The 18,315-nt window shown below is 53.8% G+C and overlaps 1 protein-coding gene and 1 long non-coding RNA gene across 2 annotated transcripts; one reads left to right on the top strand and one right to left on the bottom strand.

The window, feature by feature from the left end:
- The first annotated feature begins 9,177 nt into the window (after positions 1–9,177).
- Positions 9,178–11,654, top strand: LOC122363585. The gene is made up of 2 exons (XR_006253391.1): positions 9,178–9,615; positions 10,016–11,654. It is a non-coding gene; the product is annotated as an uncharacterized LOC122363585 (long non-coding RNA).
- A 316-nt stretch (positions 11,655–11,970) lies between these two features.
- LOC122363584 lies at positions 11,971–17,526 on the bottom strand. The gene is made up of 2 exons (XM_043333038.1): positions 16,135–17,526; positions 11,971–13,111 (listed from the first exon to the last, which is right to left on the bottom strand). The coding sequence occupies exons 1-2, from the start codon at positions 17,218–17,220 to the stop codon at positions 13,109–13,111; spliced, it is 1,089 nt and encodes a 362-aa protein (XP_043188973.1). The 5' UTR covers positions 17,221–17,526; the 3' UTR covers positions 11,971–13,108.
- Between the last annotated feature and the right edge of the window lie 789 nt (positions 17,527–18,315).

Genomic DNA, 18,315 nt, shown 5'->3' with positions numbered 1-18,315 from the left:
TAAAAGAAATGTGAAGATTGTGGCTGTGACTGAAACCCATCTCATTCCTTGTATCAACAGCGCCTCGATTGCCATCCCACAGTATGATATCCTTAGAAATGATGTGACTGGTACCACACAAAAACATGGTGTCTGTGTATATGTGCATCATGATATTAATGTGGATAGTGTCTCGTGCCCAATGACAAATGTTCTGGTATTTCGTTTGACAAAGTACAATGTTTATGTAATTGTGGTCTATAGGCCTCCTTCCTACACTCAAGTTCAGAATGAGGAGCTCCTTTCCTTGCTTGATGACACTGTTAGAGACAGGGAGGCTATTGTCATAGGAGATTTTAATCTGCCAGGAATAACCTGGAACTCACATGTCTATGGTCTATCCAACCAGGGCTCTCCCATGGAGAGACAGTTTGTTGACTCTTTTAATCTTCTTGGTCTAACCCAGTGGGTAACTGATGTCACTTTTCCCAGATCTGGAAATACACTGGACCTGCTTCTCTCAACTGAACCTGATCGTGTTGGTGACACACATGTTGAACCTCCGTTTCCTGGCTCTGATCACTGTTCAATCGTTTTTGATTACGTCTTTGAAGTACAAAATGTGTTAGATGATAAGGTCTCAAGCAGAATGTTGTGGCACAAAGGTAACTATGCTAAACTAAGTCACTTTCTGAGTCTGGTGGATTGGGATTATGAGCTTGCTTACTTAAACAGCTGCCAGTCATTCAACAGGTTTATCTCAATTGTTAATGACTTGGTAAAAGACTGTGTTCCATGCAAACCGCCGGCCCCTGGCAAAACCAGCCCGCCGTGGCAGGTACGCCCTCCCGCTGATCTTGTCTCTCGGCGACAGGAAGCCTGGACCAACTATAAAGCTGTTCGCCGTCGTCTTGGCAGGCGTTCAGCGGCTGCAACTGAGGCCTACATGTCCTTCTCAGGTGCTAATCGACGCTGCCTTACTTTTTCAGCACGATCTCAGTCCAACTACGAGGACAGCTTGGTGGATGACTGGAGAGAAGCCCCCAAACTATTACATGCATATGTTCGATCTAAGAAATCAGCACCTGTTACTGTCGGACCCCTTAGGTCTGATGACGGCCAAATGTGTACTGATCCCCTGCAGATGGCAGAATGCTTGGCGGGAGCTTTCAGCTCGGTGTACTGTTCTAACATTCCTCAGGACCAAGAAACACACCAAACCAGTGATAACTTGATACCTCCCTTAACCATTTCTCAGGATGACGTCAAGGCACTGTTGATCAGTATTGATGGTAGCTCTGCGATGGGCCCGGACGAACTACATCCCTTAGTACTTAAACAATGTGCCAATTTCATTGCTTATCCCATATATGTCATTTTCTCACGCTCGCTGAGGGAAGGTATTGTGCCTGGAGCATGGAAGAACTCGTGTGTTATTCCAATTTACAAGAAAGGGAACAGATACGACCCGCTGAACTATCGCCCAATCAGCCTTACCTCTGTGTGCTGTAAGACAATGGAAAGACTGATTTGCAGGCATATTACAGGATTCCTAGAGGAGCACAATATATTATCTGACCACCAGTTTGGTTTCAGATCAGGTCGTTCCACCACAGACCAGCTTCTATTAGTCTATGAAGAAGTGTCTAGATGTGTCGACAATGACAGACTCGTTGACGTCGTGCTATTTGACTTCTCCAAGGCCTTTGATGTTGTCCGTCATGAGATCCTGCTGACGAAGCTCCGCAGTGTTGGTATCCATGGAGATTTGCTCAGGTGGATAGAACATTTCCTAACTAACCGATTGATGCAGGTGAATGTCAAGGGCCGCCTGAGCCAGGGTATATAGAACAACGCCTGAGCAGACCAAGGCAGGTCACGAGCGGCGTTCCCCAAGGTTCAGTATTAGGCCCGCTTTTATTTCTCATTTATATCAATCACATTGCGTACAAATTGAAGTCCAGCTTTAAGATATTCGCTGACGATCTGAAGATCTATGCTAGTACTCACGGTATATAGAGAACTAGGTAAAACCGGTTCGAAATTACAACACTAAGGTATTTTGACCACTATTTTCAGCTGACCTTTTAAGTCTAAAAAAGAGAACCAAGTTACAGATTTCAATAAGTTTTATAGTTTGTATATATATTTTTGATTTATGATCACAGAGCACGTCATGTATGAACCTGTGAAGCATTAACGAAAATAAATTGTTGGCTATCTCCGCCATTTCAAAAATTATATATCTTAAAATGCAAAGATTGTTCATGGACGAAATTAATTTTTCACAATCAAAAATTAAAATTGAGGGATAAAAAGTAATATCAAAGGCCGACACTCTTTCATTGAATTTCGAAATTATTATGGTTCTGAGCTGTTCAGCCTTCCGGACCTGCCAATGCTCCACCCTGAATTGTCGAGTAATTTCAGTGATGTGGGGTTTAAAATATGGTCAACAAATATCAAAATTGAAATATCTTTCAGATTATGTGTGTTTTGTTGGCTTTTAAACATTTGAAACTGTATTTAGTTGATGTTGAAGACACAACCGCCATTGGTGTCCGTGGTCACCCTGTCCCACTAAATGTAATATTTTTTGAAAACAAGACCGAGTCGGCATCTAAATGAATCACTAAAATAATAAGAAATACTCACATTATAACATATCAAAATATCAAAGCTCATCTAAATCGGGAAATTTGGCAATTGGCTTCCGAATATGAAACTTAGTTTTTTTAGAAACTGAACAGTCCTGAACAAAAACAATATTTGGTAAAGCTGTCGGAGGTTGGCGTGCAAAAGGACTTCTTTGAAATTAAAATTCAAATTTCTTTCCAGATATGCATGTTTTATTGCAGTTTTGATGTTGTAAGCTACATTTTTCTGGTCTGGAATGTATTAGCGTCCTTCCTGCTAAAGGTCTCACTGTAACATTCAATAGAATATTACTAAAAAACAAGACCGAGTCGGCATCTATTGAAGTCACGATATTTAAGCAAATTAAATTCTCTATCTGATAAGATAACTTTTAAAACCAATATAAATCGGGAACTCGCAGAATTCGGTGTTGAACCCTGCGGGCCATGATTTACAGCCACAAGTTGCGTACTGTAAATGCTGCTAATATACGTTTGTCGCTAGCAGACGCACGACGTTGCATTCGATTGGCTAAGCGACGTTTTATTTGCTGACAGAGAACACTTTAGTTTCAACATGTTTTCTGACTTGGTTTTTGTTGGGAAACGGAAGTTAATGCATAGGTAATTTTAAAACCTGTTTTTTTCATCGTGGGAGATTATCAGTGACCGGTTGGATGATTTTGTGTTTTAGCTTCTTATCTGTGATATTCAAATAGCTGGTGTGAGATCCGCGCGCGTCACTCACCGAGCAAAGACTGGCCGCCAGCGGGCGGCGCCCCGCGACCTCCGAGGCGCAGGTCACGTGACGGCGGCCGCCATAGGCGGAGGCAGGCTCTCAAGCCTGGAAGGCTGGAGCTCGCCTCTCACACCTTCCCCTCCTCGTAGATTTTCCTCTTTCCGTCCTCTTCCTCCCCCCCCCCCCCGGAGCCGCCGGTCTTACTGCGTCCACTGGCCCTCCGGCCATCTGGACGCCGGCTTGCGTTGCCGGCTGCCCCGACGGGGAGGTGGGACACCAGATGCTGCCTCGGCTTCCTCGTCTGATTCGTCCGACGCTGACGACGATAGCTCCGTCCTCTCCTCGTCCAGTGACGGGGAGGAGTCGCTTGACTCGTCTGACGGGTCGCGCTGTCCATCTTCTCGCTCTTCCCCGGCTGGGGCACTGCCTGCCGGCGGCGGCGGCGGAGCCCCCAAACGCTCCCCTCTGTCCTCGAACGGCTTCAATCGATCATGATGCCGAACATATCGCCGTCGGAAGTTATCTGCCTTTTTGATCAAGTAGACGTTGCCCTGACGACACTCAACCACGATGTACGGACCGTCCCAGCGGGGCTGCAGCTTCCCCGGTCGACCCGGCTTTGGAGGACATCGCTGGAACACCAGGTCCCCTTTCTTGTACCGGGCGATGTGCGCATTCCGGCTACTGAGCTCCTGACGCCGCCGTTTCGTCCTCTCTTCCCGTTCCACTACAGTGGCGTGAGCTGCCTTCAGCTCCTTTGTCAGTCGTTCAACCCATGAGTTGGCGTCCGGCGGCCGTCCGGTCGGCTCCACCCTCTCAGCCAGGCGCGGTGTACGGGGCTCACGGCCAAACTGGAGATAGAAAGGCGAATGTCCGGTTGCCCCGTGCTCAGCTGTCATATACTGAAACCGAACCAGCGACAGGTGATCATCCCAGTCACCTACTTTTTCCTGGGCCATTCTTCGGAGCAGCGATCCCAGCGTTTGGTTACACCGCTCTACAGCACCATTGCTCTGTGGGTGAAACGCACTGATTCTCTTCCGGTCAATGCCGACCGCTCGTGCCAGTGTCAGAAAGTACTGGTTGTCGAATTCCAGACCACGATCAGTCAGCAGAGATTCAGGCAGCCCGTGTCTATAGAAAACATTCTCAACCAGCGCTTCAGCCACCGTTTTGGCGGATTTATCAGGAATCGCGACTAACTCAACCCCTTTAGTGAGCAGATCCAGTGCCGCAAGAATAAACCGATTACCTCGGGCGGTGGGTGTGACGCCGATCGGTCCCATCAGGTCCAATGACACGTGCTGCCAGGCCTCGGTTGGCTGGGTTGTTGCCGACAGCGGAGCGCGGTACCTTCGGTGGGGGTCGTTGGCCTTAGCGCACGTAACGCAGCTGCGGCAGTAGTGCTTCACGTCTTCCTTCATCGTTAGCCAGCCGTAACCAGCCTGTCGTAGCAGCACCCCAGTCCTTTTCGCTCCGAAGTGTCCAGCATCATCATGCTTAAGACGAAGAGCCAGCGAAATGAACTTTTCAGGAACAATAAGCATTTCCTTCTGCTTCCTCGTAGCCACCAACAGGCCGCTTCCCGGTTCGATTTTCGGTTCCCAGCCCAATTTCCTCCACTTCACCGTCTCTGGTCCATTGGTGCGCTTTAGCCTGATCTCACTGCACAGCTTCTTCAAACACAAGTCCTCTTGTTGAGCCGAGACCATGTCGACTTCGTTCACCATGCTCAGAGTTCGTGGTTCATGTTCCTGTGTGACACAGACACGTAATCTGGATATGGCATCAGCATGTGAGTTGCTTGCCCCTCTGCGATATTCAACGTCAAAATCGAACTCTTGAATTTCTTCAAGCCACCGAGCGTAGCGGCCTCGAGGATCTCTTGTGTTATGTAGCCACGTCAAGCTTCGATTGTCTGTAAACCATTTGAACTTTTTTCCAAGGAGGTACGGTCGGAATTTCCGCAACGCAACCACGAAAGCAAAGGCCTCTTTATCACGAATGTGCCAGTTCTTCTCGTTGTCAGTAAACGCTTTCGATGCAAAGCAGACTGGTCTGTCCCTACCCAAATCGTCTCTCTGAGAAAGAACACATCCCAAGCCTGTATCCGAGGCGTCTGTACTGACCTCAAACTCCTTCTGCATGTTCGGGAACTGTAGAGTGGTGGTCTCGCTGAGGGCCCTCTTCAAGCCTTCAAATGCCGCTTCGCGCTCGGCATCCCATGTAAACTTCGCCTTTCCCGAAATCCTGTGCAGCGGCGCTGCTACCCGTTGAAGGTCAGGGACGAAGTCGTTATAGTAAGCACAGAGACCGAGGAATGAGCGCAACTCCTTCGTGGACGTAGGTCTGGGCCAGGATCTGATTACCGCCACCTTTTCCGGGTCCGGCTCCACTCCATCACCAACCAGATGCCCGAGGAAACGGAGCTTCCGCCGACAGGCAACCACCTTCTTACTTTTCACCGTCAACCCAGCCTGCTTCAGTCGTTCCAGCACCGCTTCCAACAGCGACAGGTGCTCCTGAAAAGATTTGCCACCGATAATGACATCGTCCAGATAGGCCGTCACTCCGTTACCCAACAGACCCCGCAGCGCATCTGCAATGAGCCTTGTGAAGCAGCTCGGCGCATTCTTCAATCCATATGGCATGACTAGAAATTCCCAGTGGTCTGTTTCCGTGCAGAATGCAGTCTTTTTACGATCTTCCGGTACGATGGGAACCTGCCAATACGCTGAATTCAGATCCAGAGTTGTGTACAATCTTGAACCGGCTAGGCTGTCCAAACATTCGCGTACTGTTGGGAGGTATGCCACTTCTGTTGCCGTTTTTGCATTGAGAGCGCGATAGTCGATGGCAAACCGATAATTGCCGTCACCCTTTTTTACCAGTAGCAGTGGAGCTGACCAAGGCGAGTTGGACTTCTGAATGACACCCTGCCGTTCCATTTTCCGTATCTGAATCGCAACTTCTTCACGCAAATGGTATGGAGTGCGCCGGGCTGGAACAGCGACAGGCGGACAGTCCCCTGTCACAATCCTGAATTCCCTGAGATGTGTCTTGCCCAGTTCGTCATCGTTATTTGCAAACGTGTCTCGATATCTGCTGAACAGCTTCTCAACACTTCTCTTCTCTTGTTCGTTTATCTCCGCGCTGCTAAGGTCAACTTGCGCTGGTCCGGGTCGACAGGCCCTCAGACTCTGCTCACCCTCGGTCACCTGGATAGCTGTGACTTCCCCCAGCGTCATGTTACCGTATAGGCGAACTGACTGATTACCACGGTTTGATACCAACAGAGGCATTCTGTTCATAGGACCGGACCGAACTACTGTGGGCGGTAGCGTTACTCCCAAACGCAGGCTGCTTGCAGCGTCTGGTTCAAAGACAACGTCCCGCTCATTCGCGCCGAAGTCCACGGCACTGACCTCCACCACCCGCTCAGAGTGCGGCTCCAGAAGGCAGTCGTGTCCCAGACGCACCTGCACAGAGTGCACCGGCGCTCCACTGGCGCGCGCCTCCAACGGCAGCCGGTGGCCTGCAAGCTCCAACACACGAGCCTCAAAATCAACTGAAAACTGCCCGAACTTCTGAAGTACATCATTTCCCAAAATACCAGGAGCTGACAAATCCTCGACAACCCACACCTTAATGCCGTGCCGAATCAGTCCTGGTCCTAACATTACGTCAGTCCATAACGCACCCAGACACACCAGCGGCGAGCCGTTGGCGGCCACGAGTCTAACATCAGCGGGTTCGTGGTGCATCGCCTGAATCCCCGGCAGGGAGGCTGACACACAAGTGGCTGACGCGCCCGTGTCCACCATCCACGTGCAGTCCAGCTTCCCAATTTTTCCCCGTACGTGTAGCGTGTTCGACGTCCTTAGGGGAGCTTCCATTGTCCCAGAGGCCGCCGCTCGCTCCGTGGCAGCGACCCTTCTCAGTTTAAATATGTTGTAGAGCACTGGTAGCGGGTGTGCCCGAATTCGCCACACGCCCAGCATACCAGGGGCGCTGGCCGTCCGCGGCCCCTTGCCAGAGGCGCGCGCGTGCACCACCTTTGCACGTGACCTGGCTCGCCACACGTCCAGCACGTGACTCCCCGTGCGTCAGTGTCACATCCCCGCCCCGCTCCGCCGGGGCCGCCCTCCCAGGTCCCGACCCTGTGCGCGCCACTGCGCCCAGCCGCTGTCCAGACAGGGGCGGCCGGCGGCGCCCCGAGCGGGACACGTGACCCACGCCGGGCCGCTCCACCGCGACCCGGCTCAGCGCCGCCGCCGCGTCCGAGCACCGGCATAGCCGCGCGGCCCCGACCAGCATCGACGAAGCGCATGGCGTTGACAGCCTCTGTCAGGGTTTGCACCTCTGAGCGAAGCGCAGCAATCTGGTCCGGCTTCCCAGACTGCTCGGCAACCTGACAAACGTCCGCTTTTCCATTCCGCAGCCCCATAGCCTCCTCAATTGCCCTCGCATGGGTTGGCAAATCTTGGATATTAGCGTCTGGGAACTGTAGACGGAGCTGCCCAGCCACCCCGCTATCAATACCCGACAGGAACGTCGACTTAATCAGAGCCATCCCCACCGCCGAATTCTCATCGGTGTTGGACTGACCTGGGCTCGATGCATAGGCAGATTGAAACAGTACTCGAAGCGCTGAGAGAAACATGCCGTACGTCTCACCGTCCCGCTTCCGTCTGGTCAGGAACTGCCGCTGGCTCTGTTGGGTTGTGTCGCCGAACTCTCTCAGCAGGGCCGCCTTCAGATTCGTCACAGAGCTCTTGTCCGTATCGCTGAGCGAGTCGATGACGCTGATGCGATGACCGAGTCCCAGAAGAGTCTTCCCGATGGTCTTCTTTTCATCCCCCAACAGCGCATAGGCATCCACGCGCCGCAAATAATCCTGTATCGTCTCTCCTTCCCCCCACACCAGCTTGTCCGAGCCTCGTTCTGCCATAATCAATGTCCACACTCCACACAGTGCGTCTGTTCACCGAGTACGCACGTCCAATCACCGGCGATGCACCGTTCACTACGCTGCCACCAGTGTGAGATCCGCGCGCGTCACTCACCGAGCAAAGACTGGCCGCCAGCGGGCGGCGCCCCGCGACCTCCGAGGCGCAGGTCACGTGACGGCGGCCGCCATAGGCGGAGGCAGGCTCTCAAGCCTGGAAGGCTGGAGCTCGCCTCTCACACTGGGAATGACTCAAGTTGGCCTCTAGAGCAGTGAGGTCTGAGACAAAAAGAACCATGAAAAAATGTATCAAGCAAGGCTATGTAAATTTTAAACCATATTAGGTATATTCTTCATCAATGATTATAAATGTTATTTATATACTGTGATCAATGTTTTGTCTCACAGGGAAGACGTCTTGGTATCGGTTAAGCGAACATAGCACGAGGCACGAGCTGCCATTTGGGCGGGAATGCGTATTACCTACAACCTGATCAAAAGGACCATGAAAAAATGTATCAAGCAAAGCTATGTAAATTGTAAACCATATTAAGTATATTCTTCATTAATGATTATAAATGTTTTGTCTCATAGGGAAGACGTCTTGGTATCGGTTGGTCGAACATAGCACGAGCTGCCATTTGGGCGGGAATGCGTATTAACCTACAACCTTGAACCTGTTATTGGCTACGCGCCCTAATCCACGAAGAAGAAGAAAGAAGAAGCTTGTGCTACGTCTGCCTTATCGTTACCAACGTCTTCAGTGAAACACTTTCAGCAGTGCAGATGAGAAAAATTAATTGAGCAAATATAATGTCGTAGGTACATATCAATTATCACATATAAACCAGGTTACCATCATTATGTCGGGTGTAACAGGCGGATTGCGCTGAAATTTCAGCACAGTGTCCAGAGTAATGGTGAAACTTCAGTTTTTTACATTAAAGATTATAAAGAAACATAATTTTGATGAAGAGTAACCAATGAACTTGAACAGTGAACACTAGAGTAACTAATTCAACTATTTGTTGTTATGCAGACTGCCCGCCAGCGGACGGAGGCCAACCGACGGACGCCGGCTCAAAGGCCAACAGTGGCCCGCCCGCCGGCCGACACCGGCCCGCCGGCCGACGGTGGCTCGTCGACCGACACCGGCCCGTCGGCCGACTACGGCCCTCCGGCTGATGGTGGCCCGCCAGCCGACGGAGGTCCGCCGGCCATTCGTGGCACGCCCGCCGACGGCAGCTCGACTACACGTCCTGGCTATGTCACCCCCAAGATTACTTCGCCCCCCCCCCCCCCCAAGTCCCTAGGTGAGTGGCTGGAGAGTGGAGAGAACTTTGTGTGTTGCCGGGACGGGATGCCTGCTAATGCAGGTGCCGTTGCAGGGATCGTGACGTATGATGGGTCTCAGACTCGGGCTACGACTTTTGAGTGATAAACGTATAAACAGGCTAGTGTATTGCAATTACGGCGAAGTGTGCGACAGGAAACGATATGAGCTATGAGTTGTCGTCGCCGTGGCGGAAATTTGACGACCGTAGCAACCTGTGACGTCGCCGTGACTGCTAATTGACGATCGCATTGGCTCGTGTGTAACGGTCACTGTGCCTGGTATGTGACGGCCGCCGTGACTATTTATATAACGGCCGTCGCGACCGAAACGGGACGGTCGTCGTGAGACCTGACGTGTCGCGACTCGCTGTGTCACAGGTCACCAGTTGCGGGCGCTTCATCTGACGGTGTCTTCCGACGGCTCCACGGTGACCAGCGCCGCCACTGCGGAAACCATCGAACCCCGAAAATGCTGCTAGCCGTACACGAACAAAAGGCGCCAGGCACCCAGGACCAGCGCCCTGCTCCGAGGCGGTATCTAAGGAAGGCCGCATAGTGCACTTGCTGTGCTAAGGCATAGTGCGCGCTGACTGATAGGAACAAATGACGGTCAGTTATCAGATCTCAGTATAGAACTCAAGATGGTCGGAGGGCCCGGTGGATGGTGTGCCAGGGTTGATTAAGTGTCGAAAGGAGTGAGACGCCCAGATATGTGAAGGATACGTCGATACGAGCGAGCCCCGGCTTCGACTCCCCGTCCCAAAACGATGTTGGTTGTGATTGGAGTTTGGTATTTTTACGGATTCCCCCCCCCCCACACCCCTGAATTTGTGCTATGTAATAGGACGATAATATGTCGTGGTCTCATTCTGGCTCGATATGGCAATAGGTACTAAATTGGACAGATGTTGATGGTATTGGTGGTGGATGTAAATGACAGGTTTGGCGAGCGCGAACTAGTAATCGTGAGTGCACTAGCTGCAATCAGTCGCGCGCTTATTGCTGAGCACCTGTGAGCAAGAAAATGGTATGAAAGTGGTAGTTCGTCGTGAAATCTGTGTACTTTTGGATTAATTTTTAGAACGGAAGTGTATTTTTGCCGTGTCCACTGCAGCTCTGGAACAGAAACATAGAGATCGGCTGTGTGCTGTAGCAGGGGCAAGTAGTCCGTGCCAAAAAATCAAAGGTGATATGTGAATTTAAGTGAATATACCTCGCCTTATTTTCAATTTTATTATAACAGAACAAATGCGTCGACTGCTGATTACCCTCGGCTCCTAACAATAACGTTTGCAATACTGGAAAGCACATAGACAATAGATACCCTTGCGACCGACTGGCGCGATCCGAGAATCTCTCTCACTGTTTTTGCTGACCTACACTCGAAAACACGGCCGAATAGCTATGAGCGAGAGCACGGAACGATGCTGGTGACTGACGGACCAGCGAAAACAGAGCTCCCGTCTACGCGCGGAACAGCGCTGATTGGTGCGGCTCACAGACTCCATTGGCTCATCAGAGTTCAGACTGTTAACGGTTGTTGCTCCTCCCTCCCCTCCCCGAGAGGGCGTAGCCAAGTAGCTTAGTTGTGTGCGCAGCTGGCGGCCACCGCCCAGTCGTCTTTTTGCATCTGTGTAACCGTTGAGTGGATGGTATCCAGACGAGCTAGGCGTCGGCGTCGCCCATCCAGCGGTCGGGCACGGGGCAGCGCAGGTGGACGGCCGCGGATGGTCCGCCACCGATCTCGGCACACTCTGCAGAGTGCGGCCGGACGCTCCACGGAGTTGCATATTGTCGATAGGCCGTATGGTGTCGTTGTCGTAATTATAAAAGCGTAAGTAGAAGGCTGAAGCAAGATAGAATGCTATCGTTTTCGAGCTTTGTTACACATAATTAGTACATAGGTATTGGCCGTTTCTTTACAAATAATATCGCAAAGCACAGCTTTATGTGCTGGTAACGATATGTGCGCGTTGGTTGCGGCGGTAATCGTCGAAGAAATATATAATTTATGAACGTTTCTTGATCATTGAATGATAAACATGGCAATGTTTGCCTGTTGTGAAGAAGACTCCTATACTGCCGCTCTATCGTCCGGAATTATTCGTGTCTGATAACGGCGATTCCGCCACTCTATCAGCTGATTTTTGTTTCCGAGTCACTTGACCAACCGGTGTCTCCCTGCTAGTACTGATAGGAGACACTCACTTACGCAAGGCGAATATGAAACACAGGTACAAACAGACATAGACACTCTTTACAGCACGTCTATCTCTTGGGGCTTACGAATCAATACTGACAAGTGTGCGCCAGTTAGTAAGAGTGGAGTCGGCTTCCAGTGAGAGCAGTTATATTTAACACATAAGCGACAGCGATACGCAATGCCAGACGCTCAGCGGCGCCGCGGTGACTGCCGGTCGGCGGCCAGCCGGCGGCAGCTGTGAACTGCAGCGCGGCACGTGGCTCACAGCCCACGGTACCGCCAGGCAGGAGGCCGCCACAACACAACACAATTACAGTACCCGCCTGGTACTGGCGTGACTGCCTTTTCTTTCTCCTGACTATACAGAAACAACAGTTGTACAGAGAACTGAACCGAAACCGGTTCGAACGGAACACAGACGCAACAACAAGCGCATACAAACAAAAGAATGCGTGTAGACCTAACGAGACAAAAACATATGTAATCGGAGCTACCAGGGATCAAGTACATAGTCATCGTACCTACGGGGCAGTCGAATGTTGCGCCTATCACGTCGCGCCGCTACGGGAGGCGGCGGTTGCGCCGGAGGGGAGTGACCCGGCGTGGAGAGGGCGCCGCCAGAGATCTCCGCAGGGACAGGACACCCCAGGGGCGGCGTGGTGACGGGACAGGGCTCGTCCTCATCGGACGAAGACGCAGACAGAGAGTGAGCGGTAGCGAGTGGCGCGGGTGTGGTCGGCACGGTGTAGCATTCGCTCACGTGGAATTTGTACGACTTGGCGCGAAGCTGCGAGCCGGCGAACTTTCGCACTCGGCACCAGTCTCCATCAACACTGGTAACAAGGTACCGAGGGCGAGCATGAGCCTTATCTCGATCACCAGCATGGTACACGAGCACACCGGGTGTGATAACTGACGGAGGCACGTGACTGTGAGTACGACCTTTGGATACGTGATCATACGGATGGTTCTGCAGTCTGGAGGACTGCTGCTCGGCAATGAGTTCGCGGTCGGAGGTGCTGAGGGCAGTATGGCTGTACTGATCGCGGGAGAACAGCCTCTCGAAGGCTGACAGGCCGCCGCGGCGTAGACGTGAATTTAATCGAGAAGTGGCCATGGCTAGAGCTGACAAAGAGACTGGGCCGCCCTCCGGAAGGGCGCGTTTGAGCTCACCACGGAGCTCGCCGATGGCATGTTCGGCGCATGGGTTCTTGTTGGGATTATGAACCCGGCCGACCTCCAGCTTGATGCCCGCCTGATGTAGGGCCTCACTGTCGGAGAGAGCGACGAAACCGGGGGCAGGGTCCACACGGACCGTTATAAGCGGGCCATCCACAGCACGCAGAGCGACACACAAGGAAATCAGGGCTTCCTCCAGCGTGGAGGCGCGCTCATCACTGATAAAACAGGTCAGGGTATGGGAAGTCACCGTCTCGCGCACCACCAGAATCAGCTGGCGTCCGAAATGGAGCACGTCGGCGGCATACGAAACGCCGACAGCAGAGGGCGGTGAAGTGGAGCTCACTACCAGCGGGGGTGGGAGGCGCTTGAGCGAGGCACATGGATGAGAGCCGTCATACAAGGTCGCCAGATGAGAGTCAAGATCGAGGGCATAAAAGTAACGCAAGAACAGCTGTTTCAGCTGGTGTTGAGAAGGATGCTTGAACTTCAGATGGAGAGCACACAACAGCCCAGGCATCACCTGGCGGGGGACTACTATGCACTCTCGAGCTGGGGCGAATGCCTCATCACGACGCACGACGAGCAGGCCGTCCTTGGAGAGAGACGCGACCTGCAAGTAGCGTTTGACATCGCGGATGTTGGTTTGTTTGCGGGAGGGGCGAGTGCCCTGGGAGAGATGAGCCTTAGTACGTCGCACATCCCGACAGTCCTGTTGGGAGTGAAGCCACGAGTTACGGCCTGTGAATGGGAGCCGACAGGAGCCAGACATGACGTCATTCACAGTGATCTGCCGGACCGGGGCCTCCTCAAGGCGAGACACGAACGAGCAGACCTGGCAAGATGGGTCTGTGCAGACTGGAGCATTCCTGCTGGCAAAATCTGATGGGAGATTGGCGGACCCCGCGAGGTGCCGAACCGTCAGGCAGTACCGGCTGATGGTGGTCAAGAACGTGGTGACCCGGGGACTGGCGGAGAACTCACCCCGCCCCAGCTTTTCGAAAGCCTGCACGCACGGTTTGCTGTCAGTCAGCACGGAGACAGGAGACGTCGCCTGGGTGATGTACGGTGAGAAGTGCTTGACGGCAGCGGCGATACCGAGCGCCTCGATCTCGCACGGGAGCCAGCGTAGCTGATGCTTTCGAAGCTGAGCACTGAAGAAGCCAGCCAGGAGGGTACGGTCACCGCGGGTTACGTACAGAGTGGCACCAACACCGTGCGACTTGCAGGACCCGTCGGTGACAATCCAGAGCTGGTCCGAGGACCGCGGCAGGACGACAGAGCGGTGGCCCTTGAGGGCGGACTGAGCTCTGGTGAAAGCGGTGCGGAGCTCATCAGACCACGAGACATTCTCGGCAGACTCCCGGCCCGCACAGGCGGCATCTAGGGGCGACAGCAGGGCCGCAGCACCTTTAATGACGCGGCCGAGCACCTTATAGGCGCCGATGAAGCTTCGCAGGTTTTTCACAGTGCGTGGGAGCTCGCACGATGCTAGAGTGGCGATACGGTGCGGACTGGCCGAAAGACGGCCCTCACACCATACCCAGCCCAGGATGGTGACGGAACGAGGACAGACAACAGTTTTGGAGGGAGATAGACGGAGGTTCGATCGGTCCAGCGCCTGCAGGACACATCGAAAGGCTGAGAGAGCCTCCTCGGGTGTGGCGCCGCCACAAAACAGATCATCAGCGATCTTGGCTACCCGACCGTCCTGGATCAGGTCACCAAGTACCCGGCACATAAGCTCCTCTAGGGCGGACTCTGAGCCGGGGAGACCCATGGCACATCTGGTGTAAACGCGGACACCCTTATACGGGGTCACGACACCACAGTATTTGAGACTGTCGCGCGACAACGGTACCTGAAAGTACGCCTTCGTGAGATCGGTAACAATCATATACTTCCAGCCGCCAATGGTGCGCAACGTTGACTCTACATCGGGTAGAAGAGAGGGTTGCGGCCGGCAGTATCGGCCCACAGCGGTGAAATCGGTCACCAGACGGGTACCCCCACCTGGCTTGTTTACGAGGAAGGACGGATGAACGTGCTCGACATGCACGTCTAGATCCTCAGGCTTCTGAAATATGCCGAGCGACTCAAGCTCGTCGAACTTAGACTGGAGCTCGGTCAAGCGCTGCCGGTTGTACTGGGGAAGACGACCTTTGCGCTGTGGCGGCTCGACCGAACCGATGTTGACCACCCCGTGAATGGAGCCCACGGCGCCATTGTAACCAGGGAAGACAGGATCGAAGACGGAAGCATAGTCGGCGACCACAGAGGCAAAGTCCGAGCGCACTGAGTCGGAAAGGAGTCCGTGAGGGTCTATGGAGACTAACTCGGATCCCGGTTGTTGAATCGGCGCCCGGGGGGCGGGAGAGGACGGTAGAGACTCGGGGAGAGAAGGGGGCCGGGACACCGCATACACCTTACAGACATGGGAGTTCTTTTTCAGACGCAGGGGAGATCGGGTGTCATTGGGAACGCGGAGTTTACCGGCCACCACTGACGTCACTGTTGGGCGGGGCCATGGGTCGGCATCAGGGTCACTGAGGGAGGACGGCTGCCAGGGCTCAACAGACACCAGCGAGTCACGGTCCATGTCCGGTACATCGAGCTCGACATAATCATCAGGCCACACAGTGACGGTCTCGGAAGGAGACCGAACCAGACACTGGACACGGCGGGCGGAGGGGTCAGGGGCGCTGTGAGCCGGATTGACGTAATAAAAGACAACATCATCCCCGATAGACACAGTACCATCAGCGGGGCGCACTGACACGTCATTCAGTGACATGAAGGGCGTACCGGCCAGCACATCAACATCAAGGCTTTCAACAACGAGGGCATGGAGAGTGAGCACGTGAGCCCCACGAGTCAGAGACAGGGTTGTTTCACCAACGACAGAGAGTTGTGAATGGCCGTCAGCCTGATGGGCCGTCTGTGTCGACCTTTTCACTGATGCACCGATATGCGACGCGACGGTGACATGAACCAGATTTATTTCGGCCCCGGTATCCAGCGTTACACGGAGCGGGTGCTCAGCACAGTGCACGGGCAGGTAGGGAGAGGGATGGGGCTGTACACGACGGGCAGAGCCGCTCAGGTCGTTACGTACGTGCTCGTCCGCTGGAGTGGGAGATACTGGATCGTCGTCCTCAGGCTCGTCGAAGTCGGCGTCGACATCACAGCCGGCGATCAGTCGGATACCGGCCATGGAACGTCGGTCAGACGCAGGCAGGAAGCGGCACCGGCTCAGGAAGTGGGAGTCGCTCTCCGGGCGGCCGGCCGCCTTGCACAGGGCACAGGAGCGGGCCGGGCGCTGAGTCCGGCGGTCGCCGCCCGCGGCGGCGGCTGCGGCGGATCGGCCGGCGGCCGCGGCGGTTCGGGGCTGACCGGCGGCGGTTCCAGCAGGCGGCTGAGTCCGGCCGGCCGTGGGTGCGGGCCGGGAGGGCGCGCGGCTGAAGCTGGCGGCGGCTGAGCGCAACACCTGGGCATCTTCGGCAGAGCGCAGTTCGTCCATCAGAGACGCGAGGGACTGACTAATCTCGGGCTTGAGAGAGGCCAGTGTGCGGCAGCGTAGCTCCGGTCCGTACCGTTGCTTGACCAGGGCGGGCAGACCGGTGTGAAGGAGACTTAGCCAGTGGAGACATACCAGATTCTCCAGGGTTGGTGACATGTCTTCATTCGTCGAGGGCAGCACGCCGTGGTGGGAAATGCCGGCATCTGTGGTGAGAAGTGTATCTTCCACAAACGCCATCAGACGTTGAAATAGGTCCTCCGGTCGTTCATCGTGCTCGCGGCGAATGCTAGCAAAATCCAACAGGTGTGCACCGGTCGATTGAAATCCGAAGTGTAGACGAATCGCTTGCCAAATGGCGGACAGGCTAGTTGAATTTTTGACGATCGTGTTCCTTGAAATGACGGGACAAAAATTGGCAATTTGCCCGAGCATCAGCTCCAGCTGGGCAGCCTGTTGGACGGCGGTGAGCCGCAGCGATTCCGGGACAGAGTCCGAATCGTCCGTGAAGCCACGAAGCGGGTTGTCAGCAGTCTTCTTTGTCCAGGTGACACTCCTCTCAAGGAACTTGGAGAAGTTCGGATCCAGTGACAATGTGCATTCCAGGTTCTGGCGCCAGTTTTCAAAGGACGTAATAGTTTCGTGTCGAGTCAGCGGCCACTGCTTTGGAGCACGCGCCGCCATCCTGATTAATAAACTGCCGTTACAATGCCACTTTAAAGCAAGGCTCACTGGCCAAAAGAATGGAGAGCCGACTGTTCGAGGACGTGGGAAAACGCTGCCACCACGCCAGTTAGTAAGAGTGGAGTCGGCTTCCAGTGAGAGCAGTTATATTTAACACATAAGCGACAGCGATACGCAATGCCAGACGCTCAGCGGCGCCGCGGTGACTGCCGGTCGGCGGCCAGCCGGCGGCAGCTGTGAACTGCAGCGCGGCACGTGGCTCACAGCCCACGGTACCGCCAGGCAGGAGGCCGCCACAACACAACACAATTACAGTACCCGCCTGGTACTGGCGGTGCCGTCCTACGATTTTCCAGGGGACGGGACACTCCGCGAGCACACTACACCCTCAACGGACGTCGTCTGCCCACACCCTTTTCACACGGTGACTTGGGGGTGATCGTAGACACTTCACTGAAGTTTCACGAACACGTTGATTGCTTATCACAGAGGGCCTCTGGGATTTGCCACAGCTTCCTGCGAGCTCTTGCTTCCCGTTCCCCGAAGTTAATGATATTTCTCTTCACAACCCATATCCGGCCCGTTCTTGAATACGGCTCGTGTCTATGGCATACGGGATACGTTGGCGACATGCGTAAGTTAGAGCGCATTCAAAGGCGATGGACGAAGCGTGTACAAGGTCTCCGCGAGCTTACTTACGCCGAGAGGTTGAGTGAACTAGGACTGTACTCGATTCAGGGACGCTTAATAAGAGCGGACCTTATCCAATACTGGAAGATTTTCCATGGAAAGAGTCACATAATGCCGCAGTCCATGTTCACTCAGCCAGGGCCTCGGCTAAGGAATTTCGACTACTGGGGCAAATCGTCAAAGTGTGTTGGCGCCCTGCTGGGGGGGGGGGGGTTTGAACACCCATGCGGTTTTTCCTGCGGTTTTTCGCGGATATCTCAAAAACGGCGGCGCTCCATCATCCATCAATTCTACACGTGTTGTAAAAAGTTCAGACCAAAGTCATTCAAGATCAGGTCACCAGGTCACTTCAACTTCAAGTGACTTCACCTCATAAAATGTTTCAATGTATGCCGTAGCTACACC

The sequence above is a fragment of the Amphibalanus amphitrite genome, unplaced genomic scaffold (assembly GCF_019059575.1).
Source record: "Amphibalanus amphitrite isolate SeventyFive unplaced genomic scaffold, NRLGWU_Aamphi_draft 000628F_arrow, whole genome shotgun sequence".
NCBI classification, from domain to species: Eukaryota; Metazoa; Arthropoda; class Thecostraca; order Balanomorpha; family Balanidae; genus Amphibalanus; species Amphibalanus amphitrite.
The sequence above is the reverse complement of the archived record's forward strand: the minus strand, read 5'-3'. Positions and strand labels throughout refer to the sequence as shown.